This window comes from Ctenopharyngodon idella, chromosome 22, assembly GCF_019924925.1.
Source record: "Ctenopharyngodon idella isolate HZGC_01 chromosome 22, HZGC01, whole genome shotgun sequence".
Taxonomy (NCBI): domain Eukaryota; kingdom Metazoa; phylum Chordata; class Actinopteri; order Cypriniformes; family Xenocyprididae; genus Ctenopharyngodon; species Ctenopharyngodon idella.
The window spans coordinates 19,952,217-19,972,759 of NC_067241.1; the positions used below are offsets into that span (position 1 = coordinate 19,952,217).

The 20,543-nt window shown below is 36.3% G+C and overlaps 1 protein-coding gene across 1 annotated transcript in view; it reads right to left on the reverse strand.

Moving 5' to 3' along the window:
* The window catches only part of clstn1 (calsyntenin 1), a 47,223-nt gene extending 29,996 nt beyond the window's left edge, over window positions 1-17,227 (reverse strand). The window contains 1 exon segment of the mRNA XM_051879009.1: window positions 16,893-17,227. Coding sequence (XP_051734969.1) covers window positions 16,893-16,974 — 82 coding nt within the window. The 5' untranslated portion in view covers window positions 16,975-17,227.
* Window positions 17,228-20,543: the final 3,316 nt, after the last annotated feature.

A 20,543-nucleotide genomic window follows, 5' to 3' on the forward strand; every position in this document is an offset into this window, starting at 1 on the left:
CAACAACCAATTATTTTAGTTTTCTGTGAGGATGGACTATGTGTCAGCACAACTGTATGCTAGCTTAAAGGCAGAACGCAAAATCCCAAACTGACATAACGCAGCATTAGTGCGCAGTGGCATTTGTCGCCTCTGTGAGAGCACGCAGAAGCTCAGCAGCTCATTAGTGTTAACTGAAGGCTTTGAGCTCTGAAAGCAGAGAGGACAGATGCGGTGTGTTTTAGCTTCAGACTGCAGAAACACTGCAGTAGTGCCAGTGCTGTCTGGACGCAGAGGTTGATGTGAAGGGCAGATTGCTCTCTTCAACGACTAATCAGAGCCTGCATCCGAAATGTGAGTACATCAGCAGTTGCTGGGAGAAAGGGGATACTCCTGCAATGCTGATCTCATTGTGTGCGGACCTGACAGCGAGGCAGCGGCAGGAAGCAGGAGGCCGCAGGGAAACAAAATGAGCTCAGCAGACTGATGCAGTCAACACTAGGGTCCGTCACACGCAGTCTGACTGAATCAGCTGTCAAAAAACAAAGCTAAAAGCCATTGCTCTTCAGTGAGCACCTAACTAACCCTTAACCATAATTGTAAAACAGAGAGTTATGGTACTGAATAATAATTGGACAACATAGACTCCCAGTACACAATTTAAAATACCTGTTAACCAGTTACGGTGTATATTGCTTATTTTTCATGTCAAGGACTATACATCTCCTAATGGAAGGAACACATTTACTTAAAGAAATGGGAATTCATCCCCAAAAGTTAACATTTAGTAATTGTCTCATGTTGTTCTGAACCATCTGTTTTCTATAGATGCATTAAAATGGCAAATTTTACATTTAAAATGACAATGTTACATTACTTTGTCTAAATAAATGAAAAATGTAACACTGAAAACTAAAATCAATCTTTTAACCGCTAATAAATGATCAAGTATGCATCATGGTATGAAATAAAATATTATAACAATATATAAATGATTAAATATTTATATGTATTTATATTATTATTTATATTTTATTTAATTGAAAAATTATTAAATTAAATAAAATATAATTATATAATATTATATATATATATATATAAATTTTAATAATATATGTATATATAATTTTAATATATATATATATTAAATTGTATATACTGTATATATATATATATATATATATATATATATATGAATAATTTTATTATTATTATTAAAGAGAAAATTAATTTTATATATACACAATTGTAATAAAATATATATATATATATATATATTAAAATTGTGTGTGTGTGTGTGTGTGTATGCATGTATATATATAATATATATACACATACATACACACACACACACACACACAATTTTAATATATATATATATATATATATATATATATATAAATTTTCTCTTTAATAATAATACAATTATTATATATATATATATATGCTGAAAATTATTCATACCCTTGGTAAATATGAACAAAGAAGGCTGGGAAAATAAATCTGCATCGTTAATCCTTTTGATCTTTTATTTAAAAAATCTACAAAAATCCAAACTTTAATTGAAATGTTTTTCTCTAATACACATTGCTCACAATTAATAATACCCTTTTATTCAATATTTTTTGCAACCTCCTTTTGCCAAGATAACAGCTCTGAGTCTTCTCCTATAATGCCTGATGAGTTTGGAGAACACCTGACAAGAGATCAGAGACCATTCCTTCATGCTGAATCTTTACAGATCCTTCAGATTCCCAGCCTCATGTTGGTGCTTCTTCTCTTCAGTTCACCCCACTCATTTTCTTCAGGGTTCAGGTCAGGGGACTGGGATGGCCAAGGCAGAAGCTTGGCTTTGTGCTCAGTGACCCATTTTTGTTTTGATTTTGATGTTTGTTTTGGATCATTGTCCTGATGGAAGATCTAACCACAGCCCATTATAAGACTTATAGCAGGGACAGTCAGGTTTTGATTTTTTATCTCTTGGTATTTGATAGAATCCATGATGCCATGTATCTGAACAAGATGTCCAGAACCTCCAGCAGAAAAATAGGCCCACAACATTAAAGATACAGCAGTGTATTTCATTGTACACATGATTTACTTTTTACCCCTGTGTGCATTAAACCAATCTTGAGTGTTTGCTGCCAAAAAGTTTTCTTTTTTTTGGATTAACGATGCAGATTTATTTTCACAGCCTTCTTTGGTCATATCAAGGGTATGTGTGTATATATATATATATATATATATATATATAAAATACATTTTCTCTTTAATAATAAAAATTCTCTTTTTGGAAAGCAAAAAAGGAGAAGTATGAAACAGAGCAGACTTTAAAAAAACAACAACATTTTTTAAGATTAACATTTAATTAAATGTTGTTGTTGTTGTTTTTTGTAAAAGATGCCAGAACTTCTTTAATACAGTAATGCATTCATGAAAACTGTGTACTTAATATTTTTTATTAAGTAATATATAAATTTACTGAAATTCTATACTATGTTAGCTCATTCATGAAAATGTGTTTCTCTTCATTTGTAAATCATTTTGGATGAAAACCACCTGCTAAATGAATAAATGTAAATGTAAATAAAAATATGCATTGACTGAAAAAAAAAAAACATCTTTTAAGTCACCTCATCGCTCGAGGCAACACATCCATGACAAAAATCCATGACTCTTGTGCATGTAAAGTCTTCAACATCCACTGTGCTAACAGCTCCCATCCCTTATAGTGTTCAGAAAATTGTTGTCTGAAAAAAAATCTGCACCTTGTGCAGCTGCTGGAGCGAATACAGATGATTTATTGGCTTCACTGCGGTTTCTCTACACCGGTGTCTTACAACTCACCCCGCAGGCAGAAGCCTAATCACTGACACTAACTGAAGGATATAACCTCCACAGCAATAACATCATAATACTCACCTCCGTTCACATTACACGCCATATCCAATTTCACACCTTCAAGAAAACAGTATGCTTGACAGATCTGTCGCTTCATTTTCATGTTTCTTTACCCTGTTAATTTTCAGCTGCAATACATTTGTGATTTAAAACTGCATGGTTCAGGAACCAACGATTGTACATGTCTATCAGTGCTACAAACACATGATTTTAACGCTGTATTCAGTGCAAAGATAGCTGGGAGAAAGGCCAGGACTTGGTATTGTCTGTGAAATTTGTGATCTGGCTCATAAATCGTCTTAGCAAAGTGGGATCACGTGATCCAAGGGTGCTGCTGCTGCGGCTGCTGGATGTCTCTGGACAGATTGTCAGACCAGACTACCCTGATAATCTCCTTTAAAATCCCAGGTTTATAAAACCTTAAGAGCCGAGGTAGGTCACATGCTCAAAGGGCAAGCTGGGACATGATGCTACTAATAATGGAAAAACAGGCCGAGAACATATCATACATTGTTTGTTTTTTTTTCACTTAACTGTGATTTGTTAAAGAAAATGCTTATGTTACCTTAGACATCATAAACACTCAAGAGGAAAATTAAAAGCTATTTTTTAACCAAGCATGTGTGTTAACTAACTACATTGTTTTCAATGAGATATTGCTAGAAAATTTCACAAACAATTGCAAAGTTTGCAAATAACACATAAGCTAGTAGCTGTATCCACAGCTAGCTGTGCATTAAACGATTTTAATGCATGGCGTCGAGGTGTTTATAACATTAGTCAGTGGTATGATTACATTTATTTGACTGAATTATAACATTTATCTTAATTAATTAGCCTAATAGAGAGAGAGAGAGAGAGAGAGAGAGAGAGAGAGAGAGAGAGAGAGAGAGAAAGATTATCTAGCAATGAAGCTGTAAGCTGTTTAATTACTTCATTACTAAAAAAAAATAATAATAAAAAGTTTAATTACTTCAAAAACAGCAATATCAGCACTTCCTTGCTGAGCAATATAATCTAGCGATTAGAGATCGACCGATATATCAATTTACCGATATTTTCCCTAATATTTAAGCATTTTACCATAATTGGATATTGGTTTTGTAATATCGGATTGACAGATAAACGCCGCCATCTTGTGGGTGTTTGTGCACAGGATCACCATTACAGCGCATCTGAGGGGAGGGGAGACAACGGCGTGCACAGGTAAAGTATACTTACCTGCTTTGCTGTAATTAGTAAACTTTATTTAACGTAACAGCCATTAATGCACAAATTAGATGTGTTACATAAATGCCTGAAATGTAGCTAGTTTATGCAGCTTGTCTCTAAGAAATAGAGACAAGCTTACGGAGTCACGTAAGATAATCCGTCTTGTCCCAATAAAGATGTAACTTTGCATGAATTAAAGGTGCAAAAATGTATACACTCAGGCAAGTCATGTGACTTAAATTTGCACATGGATCAAAAAAGCATGTTATTCTGGCCATTCTGAAATGCCGGAGCCAAACCCGTCATCTGCCGACTGCTAGCAAACAAAAAGCGCACTCTATTATATTTAAGAAATGAGCCACCATGACTTTGTAAGTGGCTACAACTCCCATTTCTATTTTGAGCCAGTTTTCCCAGAAGTGGTGATTTTATTATCTTGGACATGTAGCAGTCCTATTCCCAAATCATTTGTCCATAAATTCATTTTTCTTATTATATTGTGGTACCTAGATTTGGCTTGGGTTCCTTGGTACAACTGCTTAGGAAAGATTTGAAAATGCCTTAAAAAGCCCTGCTAAGTAATAGAAAGTAAATCAAAGCAGCAACATGGGGCATTTGTAGCTGAGTGAGGTTAAGCTGGGTTTACACTGACAAAGAACTGTTTGTACTCAAAAGAACAAACATACTGATAACATGGTTATCATCACATATTAACATAAAAAGAGATACTCTTCACTAAGAACCTGTTCACAAACCAAGTGTGAATTATAAAGATGCTCTATAGACAACTAGACAATTTAATGAATGAGTCTTTATTTGGAAATGTTTTGGTACATCTCAATAAGGGTCCTTGAGACCTCTTGGAGCGCGTTCAGTCATGGCAGCGATCCCAGCTAGAGAAAACCACTAAAGACAGCAGCCAAACACCTGCTAAACACTGGCGACACTCCCACACACACACTCAAATAACATATGGTACACATATCACTCCTTCTCTTACCAAAAACAGATTTACCAATCAAACTGCAATCATTTTCTTCTTTAAACTTCCTTTAAGCCCTTAATGAACTATTAAAAACAGCTTATGTTTGAAAAGCCCACATTGACGTCTGGTGTGCAATAAACTAAACTAAATGAGCGGGTATCAAAGAGGAAGGGCTGGTTACCAGGCTGGTGGAGAATGAATCTGATTAGTGAAGAAGCTCTGATGTGGTTGATATTATTTCTAAACGCCCTGCAGCTCTGGCACAAGCCAACCGTTTGTGACGGCAGAAAGCCAGTTGGCTGTTTTTACATCCATTTTGCATAGAAACACTAAGCAGCAACTGTGACAACAAACGCCTCATCTAACGGAGAGAATTGTTTGAAAAATAGGCCACAAATGATGACAATACACTAAAAATATGATTTCATAATGACAACAGTCATAGAGTAGAGACAAGTGGTTAAAGGCTACAGATGGCTATAGATGGAAACACACTCAGTTTTGTCGATGTCTGAAGAGGATGTTACAGCATAGTGTTTTATACACGAATGCCATGCAGATCAATGTTATGTAACTGGTGCATTAGAGCAGCACTCACACTTGAGCACAGTGGAGTAAATATGTATGCAAAGATCACAGTTCAATCCATTTTCACTCAGGCTGATACATCGACAGCATGTTTAAAGGAGAGCAATATGTTTGTTTGAAGTCTGACGGCCATAGCAGACTCGAACAGATAGAAAAGAACAATACGATTCTTTATAATATAATATAATATAATATAATAATTAAAATATAATATAATATAATATAATATAATATGCAAGCAATAAGGTACGAGAGGCTGTGCTGTATCGTGAATAAGTCACGGCTGAAGGACGTTGTTAGGTACGAGGCGAAGCGGAGTACCTTATTGCTTTTATAAAATGGTTACCACACAATACAAATATTAAAGCTAAAAATATGTATCAATGCAACTTTCATGAAGTAAACTTTCACTAAAAGCCTTCCTTCAGCCGGAAAAAATAGTCCCTGACCGTGAACAGCAACAGAAGTTACATTATTACGCCATTAGATGGCAGCAAAGACCGTCTTTATGAGTGTGTCAGTCAGTAGCGAAGACTTTTACATTGAAAAGACTGAATTGTTGTGAACACGGAACAAGACGCAACTGACAAATGCTTTGACTAGCGCTGTCAGTCATGGGAAAACCCCTTAACTGTTAAAAGGACAAGATAATACATCGGACATTTAAACAGATTTCATAGGATTGACCTGAAGGAAAATGCTAAATCTGAATGCAGGTAATAAACTCACTCACTCGATCTCTTTCTCACAATACTCTTCTACATAATACAGTAAGCTTCAATGAACAACATAAATTGAGAACAGTTTATGTTGCTAAAAACTGTTGGGTGAAGCGGTCATAGCTATCGTGAATAAAACACTGCTATTGTCCAATCAGAATCAAGGACTGGAACTAACCATTTTATATAATATAATATAATATAATATAATATAATAAATCACTATATTATAAAAACTATATAATAGTCAAAGTTGCTGGAACAATTAGCTATCGGCAAAAATCCATACCAATAGTTAGTTTTTCCAGCAACTAACATGAATGACCAAGGTATAATTAATATATTAACATTTTTTTTATTTAAAAAGTACAGTATATGTTCATGGTTCAGTACTATTTTTCAATTTTTGTAATAAAGTTAAACACTATTTTGTATTTTTTTTTTCATTCAGTATCCATTTTAAAAACTATCAATTGATTAATTGGTTATTGGCCAGCAAGGGCCAAACTATTTATTGTTATTGGTAAAATCCACTATCGATCAACCTCTATTAATAATATTAGGAATGTGTATTAAAAAAGTAAAAGGGGTTGATTTTGTATTATAATATAATAATTTGTATTATATTGTCTTATATATTATTTTATATTTTTATTATTTATATTTTATATCAATTATTTTATTTATACATGACAATGGAAGTGTAGAAGAGAAATTCCTCCCTTCACCTTTAACAGAAAATGTCATTAGAGAAAGAGCACTTACTTTTCACAACTGCAGACAACGATATTTGTATTTGACAAGCACAAACCGTTTGCCACCATCCATTCTCCAGATTACAGTCATTTGGATAATATCCGCAAATTAAGCCATTTAGCCGTAATCAAATCTTTTGAATGCTAGCAGGCACAAATTAGTGGCTAATGATGCAGTCGAATGAGGAGGAAACACAGTCGGCCTGGAGCTGCCTCCATCCCAGCAGCACCCAAGATTAGAAGATCATAGATTAATACTGAAGACCTTCAGACTAACCAGCTCATGTGTGTTTTTTTGCATGCATGTCTAAAGGGGCTAAATAAACCCTGTCTGTCTCAGAGAAGCGGAGGCATCCGGAACAAGCCGGCGGCTTTATATCCAAACACATTCCAAGCTACATATTGGAGTTGGCAAGCATAGAATCGCCTAGTCACAGACTTTTACATGCTTTATGCAGCACAGCCATCCAGTCAGATTGCGTCACCGTGACCGGCTGGGACGCAGACCATGTGCAGCTATCGCTACGTTATCTGATCGATGAAAAATATTATTGTAGTGGCTCTGGCCAGACAGAATGCGCCGGGCGCAGATGGGGGGTCCGGGTCAGGCACTATTGTGCTATGCCTGGCATGCAATCCTGTTAGCCATCATGTAAACCCACTGACACCTAATCCCATAATGAGATGCTCCTGTTTCATTCACTTACAAGGTCAAAGACTTGTGCGACTTTACAAAGTGTTGTGGTGTGTCACATATGCTCGAGTCAAAAGTTTACAGCAGGACGGCTATGAGAACACAGTGCTTATTTACGCCACAGTGGATCATTTCTGATTTCCTGTTTCTCTGTTTTCGAATAAGAAAGGGGAGAACTGAATTATTGTAAACATTATTATGAAGGGATATCTGAACATTTTTCTTTTATAGATAAAATCCTTACAGCAACAAAAAAAAGCCAAAAATAAAATGTTTTTTAATGTTCTTAAAGAACATTAACTTTTGAATAGTAGTACACATTAAAAAAACAATTTATATAACTGTAATTAAGCATAAAAATCCATTCGATTAATAACTAAATCAAATTAATTACATTTGACCAACTAATTTATCCCAATAAATTGCTTTTATCAATTTTTGAGCCTTCAAATGTACATAATTCAAAGACATTACGAACGAAAGCATGGAAAACACATTACAAACTGTAGCTTTAGTAGTAAATATGTTGTTTACTTCCATATCATTGAACACAAGCCTATCAATCTTCTTTTGCAGTTGCATATTTTAACTTAAATTTAATTATATCGATGTCGTGGCAGATTTGCACCACTTGTTGGGTGGTAGCACTCCAAAGGAAACAAACAAGACTCTTTACTGTAATTATTCACGCATTCATTACTCTACAGGGCTAGCAGTCTTGAGTAATGGCAAACGGAAGCAATTAATTTGCTGATAGCCAAGTAACCCACGAACATAAAGCAATTAAGCGACATACTTTGTACAGCCTAATTTTAACCATTATTTGACAAGGGGGTGGGGAGGGTTGGGGACGCACTGGTGAATGGGCTTCTTAAAATGGTGAACGAGACCAAATTATACTCTTGGAGGTCTGAATTAAACCTGCAGACCTCCAAAAGAATAGCAGAGTGTGAATGTGTGTTTCTTGCATTATGATTTGATTGATGAGGGGAGGCCAGAGGTTACGGTGTCAGCCATGCTTGTTCATCCATCTGCTAGTATCCCTCAAGATTTGTAAAGAGAGAACAGCCTGAATGCTCATGTATATGGCAACTGAGCAACAAAACCACATAAAAGCTGAAATCATTTCCAAAATGCCACTTTAGACCGTTTTTTTTTTACCTAAAAATGAACAGTAATCCCTTACTTTGCTTTTTCAGTGGATAAGTAATTTAATTACAGTAACACTGCATACGGCACATTTAAACGGTATAACAAGGGGTGGCTATTGCCGGTCAGTATGGCCCAGAAACCTTTTCGTGACAGTCATCACACCCAGATTGTGATCTGCCTCAGCCTTTGTCAATTAACGCCACAGACGCCTGCGTTCTCACCTCGAGTGTGAGCGAACTGAGAGTTCTCACAGAGCACACAGCTGCTTCACAATTTAAGGTCTATCTGTGGTAGTAAAAGATAACTACTGATCTACACCTTGACAGTCTTGAAAATGGATTGGCTTTCACACTTGATAGATTTGCAGTTACTCCTAAAAGAGACTTATGAACAGCTTCTTTTTGAAGAATTAAGCCAAATTTGTTGCCGTGGTTTGACGTCTTTGTTGAACAGACCCCATTCTCATGTGAAGAATGCTGGACAATGGGCCATCCTAAGATGACAATACAATGGCCTGTTATAGGAAATCACTGAATGACTGATACGTCTCCAGAACAACTGAGATGGCTTTTTGCTCATGATGGCAGAATCCTAAATCTCAATGTAGGGCTCCAAGCAGAAAAAAAAAAAAAAATCATTAGCTCCTAAAATGAAATGTTTAGGAATCAAACTACTTTTTTAGTTACTAATACTAACCCCTAACCCAACCCTACACCCTAAACTTTCACAATAAAATTGGCTGCAGGGCGGGATTTTTTTTAACTTTTAACCTTGTTTGATGGTTATTTCATGAATCTTAACTTATTGGCTGATTCATCAAAAGAACTGGTTCATAAGTAGTGTTATCAAAAGTACCAAATTCGGTACCAAGTCAATACTGAAATTAAAAAAAAAAAAAAAAAAAAAGTGACAATACCAGCATTTCCCCCAAGCATTTGAGCGCTGTTGAGCGGATTCTTAAACACCTCTGATTGGCCACTTTGTTTATGCGCTCAACAGATATGTCTGTGATTGGCTACAATGATCAACGCTTCAAAAACATGTTGTAAATAGACATCTTTGACGCTCTTCACCAAGCACATGGGAGCTTTTGAAAGCAGGCATCTATCAGTGAATCAACGGATATCACAAACATATCTGTTGAGCACATGAACACAATGACCAATCAGAGGTGTTTAAGAATCCACTCTACAGCACTCAAAATGCTAGGGGAAAATGCTGGTATCATCACATTTACATGTACTGACTTGGTACTGAAGTCGGTACTTTTGACAACACTATTCATAACAGCAATTTGTTCTCGAATCAGACATCACGGCTTGAGCTGTTCATCATTACATGCTAAAACGTCTCTAACTATACAATATCTGACGAATCCACTAATGGATTCGACACATTTTTCCCTACTGTCACCAATGCAGTCTAAACTTTACGTCTGGAGCCCTGCAATTTCTCTCTCACTTCACGACCGAGAGAGATAATGCTCAGATCTATCATAATGATTCAGCCAGTAAATATTTATAATGATCATCATTATTTTCTGAAGGGAGAATGAGCAGCTAATTGCCTTAACTTCTTGAAATGCATTGGTACACAGACTTAAAACAAGTTTCCAGTTGGTTGGCTGACAGCAACACAAATTTATGCAAACAAATTCTAAAAAGCCACTACCTGTTAAAAGTCAGGGAACTGAGTCAGTCAGGGAATTGATTGTTCATTGAAGTTTAAGACAAACGTAGGGGAAATCTCTGGGCTCTACTGACCAAAATATCTCCCAGTAGGAAGGGTTCATAGTCAAGCCAATACAGAGGGTCAATGTGTACTCAAGGAAGTATCTGTTTGTCCACCAGAGTAGTCGCTACAGAACAGCATAGCCCAGGCGTTTTCAGTGAGGGTGGGGGCAGGGTGGTGTGAATGGTGCTCAATCACAGCTCAGTATGGAACGCACAAAGGCCCAGTGAGAGTGAAAATGAGCTGTAGCCCTAGAACACAGATCTGCTTTTCATGTCTCCAGAGGCTGGGCTGCACAGACCTGTATACACAGGTAACACCTACTCTCTGGTTACCTGTTCCCATGGAGTGCTGACGCGATGAGGCACAGAATAGCAGCGGGCCGCATTTATCAGGCTAAACAAAGAGCACAAACCCTGACAGACACTGAATGGATGAGCTCTCTTCAGAGCACTCAGCGTGTGGACTGGGTTGACCTGAAATGTAAGCAGGTAATGATGTTATGGGTAGGGTTACTGACCAAATCAATAGACCCTACATTATAAGGTCTCAGTTTTATGGCATTGAAGAATGTTCTTTATACTTTTGTTCTGTTTCTTCCTGAGTGACCAAGAAAAAGATTTCTCTTGAAACCCTGAATAGTATCAATACAAAGCTGAAGTTGCAATCCATTGGTAAAACTGAGCATCAGTAACAAGTGTTTCATCCAACGGGATATATGCTCGGAGCGTTCTTTAGAACTTCTGCAATAATATAAGATAGCTCCAAAACTTCCGGCGATATGTAAATTGCTGGTGTGTTGAGCATCAGTAGTGTAATACTTATTTTATAATCAGAATATAGTCACTTAAATAGTCAGACATAGCATTAATTTAGTTATTCAAACGTAAAACAGCATAGAAAATAAATAAATAAAAAGTACCTTCAAAAAAAAAAGTGTCAAAAATTAAATATTTATAGTGCACTTTAGAATAAATTGAATAAAATGTGTGTTTTTACAAGCGTGCCGAAATCATGATCTTACACTGCACTGACTGACAGCTGCCGTGATTACAAAGGGAAAGCGCTGCGCTCGCTTTCTGTGTAATTCATTCACAAGAAAAGTTGTTTTTCATAAGATTTTGTGAGTACTTCATACTTCACATTGACAAAATGTAAATCTAGTTATTTTATAAAGTTTAATATTTATTGAAAAATGATTAGAGGAAATGGGTGATATATGCGCAAATAAATGCTACTCTGCCACCACCTGCTGGTTATAGTGGTAATTATTGTCTTTTTTATTTTTAAATAAGTGTTTTCTATCAAATGTTGAATTTCCTACATTTTGAAACGTTCGGTTTTACAATGGGGACAATCTCAGAAGGATGAACAAATAATGTTTGTGGTCATCATATTAAAAATAACATTTGAAGTGCTGGGGGGAAAAATGCGTGTGCGTGTCTAATTTCAGACATGGCATTTTTTAAACGGTCCGAATAGCTTCGTCTTTATTGCAATCAATAAAATTGGTTCATTGGCAAATTAGGTAAATGTGATAACTGCATTAAAATATGAATACAACATTAAAAAGTCAACCACTGATGGTTTTGTGTCGATGTACAGCGAGAACAGAATGAACAGCTAACAATTCACCGGAAATGCCCGAGCAGCCTTAACTACAACCAGGAAAGTAACCGTGCATATAGCCCATTACAATGGTTTACTAGTTGTCAAAGAACCAATTTGTTCTTATATATATATATATATATATATATATATATATATATACACATACACAGTATATACAATATCATACCACCTAGAATTGGATGGATGGATGGATGGAAAAGCAGGAAAATGTTTCAGAAAGATCAACAATAGCAGTCAACCGGCTACCATGCGAATCAAAGAGACAGACCTTAATATTCGGTATGTAATGACCTATTCTTGACAGATCACTGACTCAATTCAGCTCGCAAAGGGGCCAATGAAATTACCACTGACTGCCCAGCCATCACAATGACTAAGAGCTGATTGTCTAAGTGAATTTCTGCCACACGGCTGCACCAAAACCGAAAATGCAGCATTTAAAAAAAACAGATGAGCAATGCTTTGTTAACTTATGCCTACAAAGTCCTTGGAATTCAAGATTGGTACATAAGTCAAATAATTCTGAGTTGCGTCTAACAGTGGGCGCATTGTGACGTGTTTATTGCGGCACGCGGCTCTGAGCTCTCGGCCAAGGGACTCTTTGTTTCCCAGAGTACAAATTCCATGAATAAATAGCACAACATATGAAACTTTAGTTCTCAGGCTTTAAATATTGCATTCAGAGGGTGAAAGACATGAAACTAAAAAAGGGCAAAAACAACCCAGAATGTCTAACAGATATGATAAAGCATAATAACAAAAAATTAATCAGCCAAATGCTTTCAAAACACTTCAAATAAACTCTAAAAGCTTACGAGTAATTAAGTTCTAACAGCGTGCATCAACAACAGTCCCTGGGTGTTCTCTACTTCACCGTGAGGAACAATGAGTCCGTACCTCCTCCTGAGAGAAAGTCTGCTCAGCTTAATTTATCCATCCTCTATGCTGTGTGAATTCTCTTTCCACAGTTCCTGGAACTAATGGGCCCTCCAAAGCTTACATCGAAGCAGGGAGCTGCTAATGGGCGTATAGCTATCTACAAAACCAACACTTCAAAAGTGTTCTAGTTCCTATGAGAAGAATCCTGAGAGATTATCCATCAAGCCATCTGTAAGTTAAGACATTCTGCTAGAGGATTCACTTTGCTGAAACAAGCAAAACATTTAACCAAGAGGTAAAAGAATCGAACAAACAGCTGTTTAAACAAGACCTCCTCCAATCTGAAATGTTGTGAACTTCTTAAGGGATCTATTAGTAGCTATATATATATATATATGGATATTCTTCTATGACAATTGTTTCTTAAAGATGGTTCCAATCAAATCACCATATGTCACTATAAGAGTCATATATAGAAATAAATCACCCTTATAAGCTGCGGTAGAGAGCGAGTTTCCAAAGATCTCATTTCAACTGAACCTTCATTATTACATCAAAATTCTTCACACAAAATCTGCTTTTCATATTGTAAATGCTTTGCGAGTTTGTTTGCTTATTAAGTTATATCATCTGGGTTATTTACATGGAAAAGGTCAATATCATAATCCATAAAATTTTAATTATTATATAAAACATTTCACCTTGACACAATACAGAAAATCTGAAATATTAAGAACAAAAATTCTGAAATTTTTCATGTAAACATGTTTCTGAATAAAAGCGCTTTCTGACAGTATCATAAAAATTACAGTCCAACAAAGGAACTTGACACGAGAGACATAAAGGAGGAACTTCGCCTATCAATAGAAACCGTGTGTAAGTCTTGAGTGACCCAGTCGAAGACCACTTGGCCATGTCTTGATTTGAAGTTATGGAAAACACTTCCTTTTATACTGGGGTTCATACTATTTTTATATTCGTCCCATTCCTTCTGCCAGTTGTTAGTGATGTATAAGCTAGTTAATGGTCTGAAATTTAAGTCAGAAGGTGGCATACATATTTCCAGGTCAGGCGCTTCCCTGGCAACTGCTTTGTGAGCACACAGCTTGAATTAATGTGTTAATTAATCTCTTGCCATCTTTCAGAAACAAAAATATGGCAGCCTTCAGAGGAGTTTTATAATCAAGCTGTTAAAATATCCACTAAAAAGAACACTTTAGAGCACATCTCGTGACTGTTTTCAGGGGTATGTACTCCAGTGACAAGGTGGGATTTTCACTAACCTGATAAACAGCAGGGAAGTGAGCAGGTGTGTTTAAACAAAGCTAGTCAAACTCAAAGAGAGCCTATGAAATGCGTCAAGAGTGATAAAGTTATCTAAAGCTAATAAACACTGTGAGAGAGACATGGGCTGCGTCAGAAATCGCATACTCTCTTGGGTGGGTACTTGTTTTGAATGAGTACTTCCTTTGCAAGTACTAAAATACTATATAGTAGGGAAGTATGTGATTTCGGACGCAGCCATGGTAATCATCTAGAGGTGGACATTTAAATATGTGAATACAGAGACTCTGTAAAAGAGAAAATAGAGGACCTTGCTCAATAATTTTAGGACAATCACAATTTCCCAGTGATTAAAAACTAGCAAAATTCACAGATTTAGTGAATAATCATCATATGTGCTTTAGGCATATATTTTAAATTAATTTAATCTTGACTCCAAAGCAACTTAAACACACAAGCCTGAAAACATTTTTGATAAAGCATGGAAACACCAGTGGCAAGGTCTGTTCTGACAGGGTTGTGGATGAATGTGCATATCCATTTATAGGTAAAAAAGGGAGAAAATGCCTAAGATATGAATTATTGTTGACATCAAGGCCCTTGCATCCAATCAAGCTCAACAGTATTTTAATTCAGAGTCATTAGCCACTGGTAATATGAATAATACTTATGTAATATTTGTCCCAGTGTCTGGTAAACCACACTTTTGTTGTTGTTTATGCATTTGCATAATTTTACTATTAGCTAATGTCATGTAAAAAAGTGCTATGAAGGTCAAGAATGGATTTCAAGTACATATTTGTTTACAAAACTGAGGTAATGTATTGGGTCGCTACTGTGCAAACTTGGATTTGGAAACAAAACCAATTGACATTTATTAAATATGCAAAAGCTACAGAAGCAGAAGGTCACATGCACATCAAAAGTTATAAAAATATATATTATAAAGTCTCATCCCATGAATTGAACCACAGACCATGAAACAATTTGTTAATTATCTTACATGTTAATGGCCTCAGGCCATGCATTCCCAGCTGCCTCACATGGCAACAACATAATGAATGACAAATATTAGCACCCCTATTAAGGAATGATGATACATAAGATTTGATTTGAATTTGGGTCAATGACAAACATATATATATATATATGTGTGTGTGTGTGTGTGACAGGTTCTTAGAAGTTTTATAATTTGTATTCATGATGGTTTAATTTTTTTTCTACAACAACAACAAAAAAAGACCTAATGACCCCCAATGTCAAGTGGTGTAACCATCAAGCAAAAAGTACTAAAATACTTTCCTTGCACCTTGAACACTCAAGTGTACACAACAGAAGGCAATTTTGACACGGTTTCTCAAAAATAATGCGTCAAAAGGACATTTTTATCAGGAAATTGAAACACTTTCTCATCATAAAAGCATTTTTGTATTCTATTTTTTGTATATCTTATTTGATCTGGACAAAAAAAAAAAATGAAAGACGTCATTGACCCATGTACAAATAAACAATATCGCTCTTTTAAATGGTCCATTTCTTTTATTAAATCCATTTATCAAAGTTCGACATTACAGTAAAATCGCACTTGTATCTTTAAGAATAATAAACAAGGTAACTGCAAGGCAGGATATTTCTGGAAAGGCAGCGTTTCACAAGCAAATGTTTCGCACATCAAGCCGCGTGAGTGTCAGTGCTGTAATGTCGGCTCGTGCACCTGCAGCGATGTCCTTCAGTCATATTTAGCTGCGCGTGAGCCATTTGAAAGATTAATTTTTAAAATCAGACCACATAGTATTCCACAGAGGATCTGCAATGCGGACTGCACACTTCGTCTTATCTGTATATATAACAATACGAATCACAAACAACTAGTTATCGGATAAAATGTCACTTTGAGACTGGGATAAAAATCAAGCACACAGGTTTGATTTCCATAAGCAATATGCTCTGAATCTGATGATGCACACACAAATAGCTGCAGGCTGAAGTCTTCTTGGCCACGGGGTGTTGGCACAGAAGATCGTTGTGTTAAAGGATTGAACTCAAAAATAGCTGTCAAGTGAAGCGGAACCGTAGGGACATTTCTCAGCTGACAGGCCACGGCAATTATTTTATGACATCTTTTCAGTGTGAGACGGGAAATTAGATTTTTAATAAGCTCGGATGTACGGCGCGCGAGATGCTGCCGGACGCAACATCCACACATTGAGCGATTATTTCAGATCATTGTCAAGAAACCTTCACTAAGGATACTTACAGCAACATTAATAACCTTTAAAATTATATAGTAATATCTTCGCATACCAGAGAATATTTTTAAAGAGGTTCATTTTTACATATTCACATTTTCATTATTAATAAAAATAGGTCTTGATTCTTACCTTTGGCTGCCTCCACCGCGCATAATAGTCCTAAAAGCAGACCGACTGCAGAAGCGAAAGGTTTCACCCCACGGATCCGCATCCCGTCTTCGTAATGAAAACAGCAAACGATTTAAACAATGTTATTCTATCTCCTCACGCCCGATAAAAACTGATTTAGCTCAGTGTTGCAAAAATATCCAGAAGATGTATATCTCGGATTAGTGCGGTAGTTTTAAGATGGCTGCCGCCACCGCCGTTCAGCTCTCTTCTCTTTCAATCACCGTTCAGTCTCTCTCGCCGCTCCGCAGCTGCATCCAACGGGAGCGGTGACGGGCTGACGTCACGACTGTTATTGTGGGAGTGCGGGCCGCCCGCTTTGCCCTTTGCATAGTCAACCTCAGAGAGACAGGGAGAGGGTGTGGATTGGTGTGTTGTCCAATCCTTTACTGGTTAAAGGGTTAGTTCACCCAAAAATGAAAATAATGTCATTAATCACTCACCCTCATGTCGTTCCACACCCGTAAGACCTTCATTCATCTTTGAAACACAAATTAAGATATTTTTGATGAAATCCGATGGCTCAGTGAGGCCTGCATAGCCAGCAATGACATTTCCTTTCTCAAGATCCATAAAGGTACACGTGACACGTGATCCGAATCATGATTCGACACAAAAGATTCATAACGCTCCGAAGCTTCATGAAGCAGTGTTTTGAAATCGGCCATCACTATATAATTGTTATTTTGTTTTTTTGGCGCACCAAAAATATTCTCGTCGCTTTATAATATTAATATTGGACCACTGTACTCACATGAACTGATTTAAATATGTTTTTAGTACATTTATGGATCTTGCGAGAGGAAATGTCATTGCTGGCTATGCAGGCCTCACTGAGCCATCGGATTTCAACAAAAATATCTTAATTTGTGTTCCGAAGATGAACGAAGGTCTTACGGGTGTGGAACGACATGAAGGTGAGTAATTAATGACATTATTTTCATTTTTGGGTAAACTAACCCTTTAATATTATAAAGCGACGAGAATACTTTTTTTTGAGCCAAAAAAACAAAATAACGACTTTTTAACAATATAGTGATGGGCCGATTTCAAAACACTGCTTCGGAGCTTTACGAATCAAATCAGTGACTCGGATCTCCTATCAAACGGCTAAACTGCTGAAATCACATGACTTTGGTGCTCCGAGTCACTGATTTGATTCGCAAAGCTCCAAAGCAGTGTTTTGAAATCAGCCCATCACTATATTGTTGAAAAGTCATTATTTAGTTTTTTTGGCACACAAAAAGTATTCTCGTCGCTTTATAATTGAGATTGTATGTTAAAAGCACATTTAGTTCATATTCATGTTGTCTCAAAATAGCACAGTTTGAGTAGCCTACACTTAGATGTTCTTAAGATTATCTTAAGGGGTACTAAAGAAGAATTTTTAGTATATTAAGTACAAAATTAGTCCGTGAAAATAGAGCATAGAAGTACATTGTGTACTTTTTTTCACCTGGGAAGAAATTAAAGGGTTAGTTCACCCAAAAATGAAAATTCTGTCATTTATTACTCACCCTCATGTCGTTCCACACCCGTAAGACCTTTGTTCATCTTCAGAACATAAATTAAGATATTTTTGATAAAATCCAATGGCTCAGTGAGGCCTGCATTGCCAGCAACACAATTAACACTTTCGAATGCCTAGCAAGCTACTAAAGACGTGTTTTAGTGACTACAGTGGTTCAAACTTAATGTTATGAAGCGACGAGAATACATTTGGTGCACCAAAAAAACAAAATAACGACTTTATTCAACAATATGATGGGATATTTCAAAACACTGCTTCATGAAGCTTCGACGCTTAACGAATCTTTTGTTTCGAATCAGTGGTTGGGAGTGCGAATCAAACTGCCAAAGTCACATGATTACAGTAAACGAGGCTTCGTTACTTCATAAGTGTTTCGAAATTTCAATGGTTCACCACTGGGGGGCGTGACTTTGACAACAACTGATTCAAAACAAAAGATTTGTAAAGCTTCGTAGCTTGATGAAGCAGTGTTTTGAAATCGCCCATCATTAGATATTGTCATAAAGTCGTTATTTTGGGTTTTTTTGGCGCACAAAAAGTATTCTTGTCGCTTCATAACATTATGATTGAACCACTGCAGTCACATGAACTGTTTTAAAAAGTCTTTAGTAGCTTTCTGGGCATCTGAAAGTGTTAATTATCTTGCTGTCAATGTAGGTCTCACTGGGCCTTTGGATTTCATCAAAAATATCTTAATTTGTGCTCCAAAGATGAACGAAGGTCTTACGAGTGTGGAACGACATGAGGGTGAGTAATAAATGACAGAATTTTAATTTTTGGGTGATCTAACCCTTTAAGATTTAGAAGAATAGAACATGATGTAAGATATCATTTTTAAAAGCTTAATTCAGCTGACAAAGGCTGAATTTCATTCAGTTTGTTGAGATCTTTGATGGAACTCATTGCTAAATCACACATACATTGGAAACCTTGGTTTTTCCTCCCCAAGACTGAAGTACAGCATGCTTCTTTTTTTTTTTCTTTTAGAAATGTGTTACATTTTTGCTGCATTTTGAAGATTTTTTTTGCAGCAACAGCAAATGATTAGATGTTTTGAGTTCCTTTTTTGTTTATTTTGAAGGACGTATAAAAAGAACACTGAATGTCAGCACAGAGAAAATCACGGGGTGGAAAAAGGCAGACAGAAAGTGGGGGATGGAGAAGTGTCTAGGGATGTATTTTCTCAAATGAGAGGTGAGAGGTCAGATATCTTTAAGGAGGAAGTTATGGTTATTGACACTTTCTCAGAAGCTGCTGGCTAACTATGTCATTAACTCTCTGGACAGCCAATAATTTTTAGATTTGCAACCTTCTCATTATAGTTATTATTTTTATGATATTACGTCAGTGTGGTTGCCTAAATGGAAGCCTTCAGCTGATATTCTCACATATTGATTTATGAGCATTATAGGGATAAACACAAGCCTTTATTATTATTATTATTATATTGACTGCAACTCTTATGTTTACTTATTGGATTTCTAAATTAAAAATCTAATTTCACTCCTATGCTCTTTGACAACATGAAGCTTTAGTTGCTCTCTTATGGTAAATAAATTCAACCACCCAAGATGGTGAATGAACATGTTAAGAAACAAATGTAAGGTAATTCCATGTTCTTCAAAGACAGGGAACAAAGGGCACAGGGCTTGACAACTTATACTTCCTGAAACACATTCTGATGAAGGCACCGAGACTGATGCCATAAAGAGAAAGACATTGATTAACATGAGTCATCACCAGGCCCTGTGCAGTGTTCAAAAGAATCTGTTCAGTGTTCGTTCATTAGATATTTTGGCTAACTTCATCATGCTTTGCACAGATTCACCCTTCAAATTAGCCAAGAATACACAAAAACAGGTTGCATGTTCCCTCAAAAAACATACACACACACACACAAAAAAACAGGTTTGTGAAAAAAAATTTTTCTATAGTGGGATAATGAGAAATTTCTTCCCAATATTTGGAGCTGAAGAAATCAGCTGTTTTTTTTTGGCAAGCCCACCTGTGGCTGTGTCACATCTGTTTTTTTCCTTTGGGTTTTTTTTTTTTTTTAGCTCTCTGCCATTTCATCAGTGAGT